The sequence below is a fragment of the Coccinella septempunctata genome, chromosome 1 (assembly GCF_907165205.1).
Source record: "Coccinella septempunctata chromosome 1, icCocSept1.1, whole genome shotgun sequence".
Lineage (NCBI taxonomy): Eukaryota > Metazoa > Arthropoda > Insecta > Coleoptera > Coccinellidae > Coccinella > Coccinella septempunctata.
Genome location: NC_058189.1, coordinates 41,327,263 through 41,335,206, shown reverse-complemented (window position 1 = coordinate 41,335,206; position 7,944 = coordinate 41,327,263). Strand labels below are relative to the sequence as shown.

Here is a 7,944-nt window from a genome sequence, read left to right as displayed (position 1 = left end):
GATTTTGGCAATTATGGCATCATCAGGCTGAACTGATATAACATTTATCTATAACAAAATCGTACCATCGTGAAATAAGTTCAAGTTCCAGGTTGAAAATGTGCAGTTGCAATTTACTCAAACAGAGGTTAATAAAATTTTTCAAATTTATAGTATAGAATATAATCAACAAAAAATAGAAAAAAATCAGTGTGTCATTTATATTTTTTCGTAAATATTATATTACATTTTGTCGCTTTTATTTTCGGCTATTGTACCTGTGGCGTAGTGATAGGAGAAATGACCTGAACGTGTCAGGATTAGTGAAGTATAAATTTTGGATTTAATAAAAAAGTAAATCTAATCTTTGTAGTCGAGGATAAACCAAAATTTATAAGTCCCCTGAAATGGTCTCTCCTTCAATCTTGCGTAGAAATACGTAAGTAGTTGCAATATTTTGAAAACGTTTTTGATATCTAAGTATACCTACGTCTTTGAAAGAACTTGAACGATAAACAGATAAGGAAATCATCAATATCGTATCAAATATATTTGATGATATGTTATGAGTCATCTGAAATGACTTTGACTGTGATTTATCCATTGGAGAAAATCCAATATTCGAATAGAAATTCAATACTGGAAAAAATGATCTCATCCTCAAAATTTATAATTCACTGTGTATGATTATCACTGATCTACATTTATGACGAAGTAAATGATATAATTTTTTATACACCTACATGATGCAAATGAATAGTTCCAAAAAAATTTGAGGGGTAATTCCTTGTCATTTTGTCAAAAAATTGGTTGGGTATTTCATATAATTTTTAGCAGCATCTGATGCTTAGATACGGTTTCCTGAAGATGGCACCATCCAGCTTGACTTTTTTTTTAATTGTTTTCAGTTCATAGTTCAAAAAAGTTGAGTGATATAATGATCTATGAGATATATTTGAGTTTTTTGTTATGATATCTTCTAAAAACATGTTATGTGTTATTTTTTAACACGAACTTTCCATAATTTCATAACATAATGTTCTCTCTATTTTCAACATTGATCATGAATATACTATGTTTTATAAGAGTTCCCTTGATATTTATCTCTTCTCGCTTTCCGATGAAAGAAGAATTGTTTTGTTAGCTGTGAGCTGGGCAGGAGCTTCATTTCTCTTTTCTCTCTTCTGCTTCAGCTTCAATTAATCAGCATTATTTTTCCTAATCTAAGATTTGAGTCTGTCTGTGAAATACCTATTCGATTTTATTATAAGTTTCTTGCTAATGCTCCCAATCTCTAATTAGCTTCAGCTGTTTACTGGTGTGTGAATTAAATGAATAAAAAGGAACTGTTCTGCCTTGTTCTGATAACCTCAAAATGAAGAAAACCGAGATTATAGTGGTGCATTTTCCGTAAGCTTTGCAATGAGCACACACATGGTATATGTTTCAATTTGGAAAACAAAAGTTGAAGGTTATTGAAAATCAATTGACCGGTTTCAGTGTTATTGTCGGCTATTTTTCGAAGGAATATTACTTTTATTCCAGACTTATGTCTATACCCAACCATGTACCTACCTATATGCTCATACCTTACTAATCTTTATAATAAAAAATGGAGAGCCCTGTTCTGCATTATCATCACGTCACGTAAAAACATCTGAACCAATTCCTTAATTTATTCTTTGAAACTTTCCTTTTATTTTGTATAAGGTTTAAACGGAAGAAAAATTCAGAAAAGTTGCCTAGGAAACTGAAAAAATCCAGAAAACTAAAAGAAAATCAAATTTCGAACGCCAGTGTATGTTGGGTAATCTACCCTCCAACTCTCCAACGGACAAGTTATTGACACTTGCTGACGGTTGACAAATGAACTCAATGAACAACACGATCTCAGTATCATAGACATAGAGACATGGACTGAGCAATGCCAGCATGAAATTGGCTATTTATTAGAAAGAGAGAAAAGCTCGTCGGGACATACCTTTCTCTTTTTTTGTTCACATAGAGGTGAGTGTAGACCAATCAAAATTCTAGAAAAAGACAACTGCATTCCCGACGTGTTTTTCTCTCTGTCACTTTTTTTGACCGTATTTCATGCATAGATATAAAGGGAAGGCACAGTCCATGTCTCTATGTCTATGCTCAGTATTGATTAAGAGTTCTCAAAAAATAGCATTTTGGTTATCAGTTAATTGATTTTTGTGAATCTAATTAAACATTTAAGTAAAAAATATAATTATGTAATTAGTCTTCTGCAATTTTCAGTGCGATTTACATACTTACGCAATGATAATATAATAAATAAATCGCCCATGCTTTTCACACTGACAATAAATTGTAAGTTTATGTAGCCTATTCCTGAGTTGACAAACCTTCAACTATATTTGTTCATGCAATAGACAATTGCTCTTCACAAAAAGGCACTGCAATGAAAGAGTCAAGGTTCACTTTGAATGAAAAATGTAGGTGGTACATAATATTATATGTATAAATAATTACGTTTTTCTGGAATGAAACTAATAGTCTTCTTCTTTATAGTTATTTAATCCTACTTAGTGACCGGTTTTGTAGAAGCTTACAGCTCCACATCGTCAGACCTATTACAAAAAACACATCAGTAAAACAAAGGGGACAAAACAACAGATATTACCGATACATAAACTTATCTCTCCAAAAATTTTTTCACTTTTCTTACTAAATATTCCAATTCCAATTTATTTTTTATCCAATTATTTAATATTCCTTCACTATGGCAGGGCAACGTCCGCCGGGTCAGTTAGTTCCTTTCAAATTAATTGATTAGATACATAGATCAGAGTTCCATCAATTAAATATTACTGATGATTGTCAAAATACAAAATATTGGCAATATTTTAAATACTTTTTCAGTTCTGATGAGGCCGATGAGGGTTTGTGACATGGCGTTTCTGATCTGAAACTTCTATTTTTACGTCTTTGAATCTTTGAAAGAACGTGAACGATAAATAGAAAGATTATCCCTCCATTTCCAAAGATCATCAATATAATATCAAATGAATAAAGATTCATCTGAAACAATTGATGTGGTTTATCCATTAATGAATTTTCAAAATCCATAAATTTCAATATTGTGAATTTCACACACGGAAAGAATGATGTCATGAAAGTGAAATAAATTAAGTTGTTTCCCTCAAAAAATTTCAATTCGTAGTTTATGGTTAAATTGCACTGATATCTATAATGAATGACGAACTTAAAAATATTTTTATATGAGTAGGTACATACCTACGAGGGTACATATACCTACATCAGGATGGCGTATATTATAGACGTTTACGAAGAACGGATTATGATTATGGGATCGTTCTGAAAATTTGGGTAGGTACTAGAGTTTACGCTCTTTATTTATCTGACCGTTGCGACGTTGCCATGCATACAAAAATTACCACAAACTTCGTTGTTTCAAATGGAACGGCCTATTTATTATAACTTTTTTCGTTTTACTATCCCCATCTGAGTATTTTTTTTTCTAGTACTTTCCTATCCCTATTGACGATTTTCCACAAAATATTGCCAAAAACATGGATCTTATGAAGTAGGCATAAAAAAGAATTTCATATATTTTAAAAAGCTGAAAGTTTGATAATATGTCACTGAGATTTTGAGGATAAGTTTGGTTTGTGATATACAGGGTGTTCCAAAATTTTTCGTCTTGTTACTTTTAGCAAAAATTGATTTTTTTCAAACGGAACACTACTTTTCATCCGAGACTTTCAGAGGAAATCAAAAGCATCTAATTGTGTATCATGTTTCTATACGAAAACCTCGGGGTTTCGAAAATAAAGTCAAATTTCTATGAAAGGAGGGTTTGAAGAAGGCCTTGCTAATTTGATCTATAAGAAACACAATTGCTTTTAAGAATGCGACAAACACCTTCGGTCGAGTTTTCAATGATTCTAGATTCTCACGAAATTAACGTGGCAGTAATTCTACGGTAGCAGAAGTCGTTTGCTGAAAACCCTCCACTTTTCATGTGAAACCATGTAGTTTTCGTACAAGAACATTATATGTACATCGTTAGTTAAGTATTTTGATATTCTCTGAGAATAACGGATGAAAGGTATATAGGGTGTCTTATTTGAAAAACTTATTTTTTTACCGTTTTTGTAGAGGTAGCGTAAAAAGTTAAAAATATTGGAACACAAACCAAGGTTTGTCTGCACGAAACTCATCCTCAGAATCTCAGTGACCTAATATCACCAAAAGTATCAGGAACAGTACATGATGTATAGTACAAAAATACTCAGATGGGAACAGAGAAGCGAAAATAGTTAATATGAATATAGGATAATAGGGTGTGCCATTTGAATTAACGAAATTTGTAGTATTTTCGTATACGCGGCAACATCGCAATATTGAGAATATTTTAGTGAAATAGATCAGAAGCGTAAACCCAAATTTTCAGAACAATTCTAATATGATCCGTTCTCCTCAAACGTCTAATACTTAGAATACCCTCACCGCGGGACATCCTGTATAGTATAGGTATGCATCTGTGTCATCATCAGTTTTCAATAATTATCGGGAGCAACTATGAGATTGGAATATCACTTCTAACTTGGGTAACGAATTTTTGATATTTTCATAAATATGAAATCATGTTTTTTGTTTTTCCTTGATGTACCTAATACCAAATACGTACACAAACTGTAGCAATTTAGTATCAATAGCTTGACTGCATTTCGAGAACTCAACTATTTTGCAGTATGTCAAACTGAGCCTTATTTTCGTATCTTTATGTTGCTTAAATATGGAATTTTTGTTTCAATCTTCCAATAATCCAGAAGTTTGTTTGATAAAAGTATGGTAGAAGGGAGAAAAATCAGAAATATTTTTTTTTGCTATAAAATCATCTATTTGAAGTCAAATATAAGTTTTCACATAATATATAATTTTAACAACATTGAGTTGCTCTATAGATAAATATTTACATGGGTTTTTCTAAAACAAAAATATACAAAATTTACAAAACAACCAGGAAAACCTTGCACGGCCTCGGTCATTTCATGAAATAAAAGGGAAACGGCCCTCAAGAATATCTGATTTTATACAACTATACTCTAAAAAAATCACAGAATAGAAAAGTCAAACAAATATAAGGTATAAATCATTCCAATACTTCAAAACCTTCATTTGTATCGATAGAAATTGTACTAAACCCGCCTATCGTATGTACAAAACAACAACAAAATTTCTACATAACAATTGCAACATAACAGGTACGTCCACGATGAAGTGCACTCTCATTTATTCCCTCAATCAACCCCACACTGAACTCATAAATAAAAAAATCAGTCAACGCCTTCCATGTCGACCACAAGATATTCGCTAATCTGGATGAAAGGTGGATTATATCTCGCTTGGAATGGACGATGATTAGTCGTAGGATCAACAGGAAACTGATCGTTCTTGTGACGACATTTTTTCTGGACTCTGTAACAAGAAGAGAAACTTCATCAGTTTAAATGCAAACGTCAATCATTGCTTATAAGCCATACATAATGAAGATATGTAGAAAGTTGAATTATCCATCAGATTTTTCAATTTTTCATGCACTGAATATTTTTAATGAAAATAGAATTCTCAGAAATTATTTAAATTCGAGAGGTCACTTATCTCTACATGTTAACGCTATCTTTGTACACGGTGAGTAGTTATGTTTCAATGGGTTGTTTGGATTGCTAATATTAGCAACTGATGACGACGAGGAAAATTTAATGAGTAAACACAGGTGTCGGAAATATTGAATGAACAAAACACCTAAACATAAGAAGCACTTAGTCACCAGATGACTAAGTCTAGGTCGACTGTTAAATTGTTGAAAATCCTTCATGGGGGCAATAAGGAGCCCAATAAATTAATTTAGAACCCCCAGATCGGGATGCAGACACACATGTGTTATTTGTTCGGAACATCTGACCTCCGACAATTACCCTAATAGAACATGTGTCCTGGAAGTGCTAAACACTTGGCTTTTTGATAAGGAAATATCTCGGGGAGAATATTTGTTGGGTGGGATGAATACACAAAGTAAGTATTATTAGATTAGTACAACGAAAACGCGGATCAATGGACCATGTGTGTCAATGACAATCAAATCGACCATCTGGTATTGCACGTGGTTCGTACAGACGACGAGTGTGTACATCTGCAGTGAACCGTTAATGTGCCATATGAGCCCAGGTGTCAATCCTGATAAGTCCCACCTAGATACGAACATCCTGGAAGTTTTTAAAACTCCGTTTCGTAGGTCAAGAATCAGAGCTCACATAAAATATTTGTATTGTTTGAGCCCCTATTAGCGATAAGCCCCTCAAGTGAACAATAGAATATCACACCTGCGTTATTCGAAGCGAACAATACGGAATTTGAATGTGGGAATTTATCACTTAACCAGACACTCGTTCCCACAGCTATAAAAATCCTTTCTCACGATTTATTAATCGAGGAGAATCTTGAATAAGTTACGATATATTTCAGTAACATTTTCTTCGATTTTAAACGACCTTTCTCGACTAATATAAATTCAAATAAGAGAAACGAAGGTCGTAACACTAATTACTTATTCATGGTCCGATTGGAGAATTTGAATATTACATTGAATATGTAAGAAAACGTGCGAGAAAGTAAATTGCATAGAAGGAAAAAAAAACAGTTAATTCTAAATGAGCATAAAATTGTTGAATCTGATGGATAAACTGTTAAACAACGGTTTGGATATATAGCGAACTTACCGTGATATTGGTGAGGATGGAGGCCTCGCAAGGTCCAAGGATGGTGTTGGGGCTGGGCCTAACACCTAGTGGTTGTCTTGGGCTGGCCGCAGCCTGTGATTTTTTCTGACTCAGGGCCGCCGTGGCGTCAAAAGCATTGACTGCCGGATGGGTCTCGAGCGCACTTTGCAAATCGCATATATAGTCGATAACGTACTGAATCACTTCCAATTTAGAAAGTTTCCTGTTTTTGGGCATGAAAGGTACGAGATCCTTCAGCTTGCTGAGGTACATCTGTATTTCCTCGTTTTCCACATCCTTTCTGGCTTTCGACACTTTACCGGAACTAACTCCACTATTTTCGTTGCACAATGCACTAACTATAGCCTTCATGATGATTGATGATGTTTCACGTATCACGGAACAACACTAGAACATACGATACAGAAGAAGATCTTCAAATGACGACTAGGCTCGTCGCGCCGGCTTTTATATGGAGAAGGGGGGGAAATCCGGCCAATGATGTACCACTTCCTGACGTAAGGGCGTGTCAACCAATGCGGTGCGTTGCGTGAGCCTAGGTGAACTGCAGGCGCCCGAAGAAATGTCAGGCAATTTTTACTGCCAATCCAGGCAGGCGCCTCTGTGATCCTTTACCGTCTTTCTGAATCAATGACGTTGATGAATGGTAGGAATCCTATATTGTTCAGATTTCAGAGTGTAGGATTTATAATAAGGTTGGAGACTGATATTGAAATAGATCGTTTTACACCGAAAATCAGTGGATACATTTCCGCTAAATCGATGAAGGATTGACTTGTTGATACTCGTGTTGATCTTATAGTTTCTCTGGTGGGACACGGAAAAACTTCAACCGTTCGATAGAGTGCACATAAGCGAAAACGCGATATTTTTTAGCTAATAATAAACATCGATTGCTGATTGCTGAGATCGCTCATTTGACATTTAGATAAAAATAAAAAGAAATGATCAAAAAATACAAATACAAAATTATTATCCTCGTCCCACAAAAGGTGCTTTTCTTATATTTCCAGTAGGTATACCAAATTCTAATTGTGATTAGGAAAACAAATATTCAAATATGTATAGATATAGGTATGGACTGTAATTTATAATGTAATCTATATACATAACATTATACATTTATACAAGGTGATTCATTGGTAAATAGGCGGAATCTTAGGGTAGATAG

General features: G+C 34.0%; 1 protein-coding gene across 1 annotated transcript; it reads right to left on the bottom strand.

Moving 5' to 3' along the window:
- Positions 1-4,964: 4,964 nt before the first annotated feature.
- LOC123320206 (protein extra-macrochaetae) lies at positions 4,965-7,210 on the bottom strand. Its single transcript, XM_044907419.1, has 2 exons — positions 6,753-7,210; positions 4,965-5,451 (listed from the first exon to the last, which is right to left on the bottom strand). Exons 1-2 carry the CDS (start codon positions 7,122-7,124, stop codon positions 5,407-5,409), a joined length of 417 nt encoding a protein of 138 aa, XP_044763354.1. The 5' UTR covers positions 7,125-7,210; the 3' UTR covers positions 4,965-5,406.
- Between the last annotated feature and the right edge of the window lie 734 nt (positions 7,211-7,944).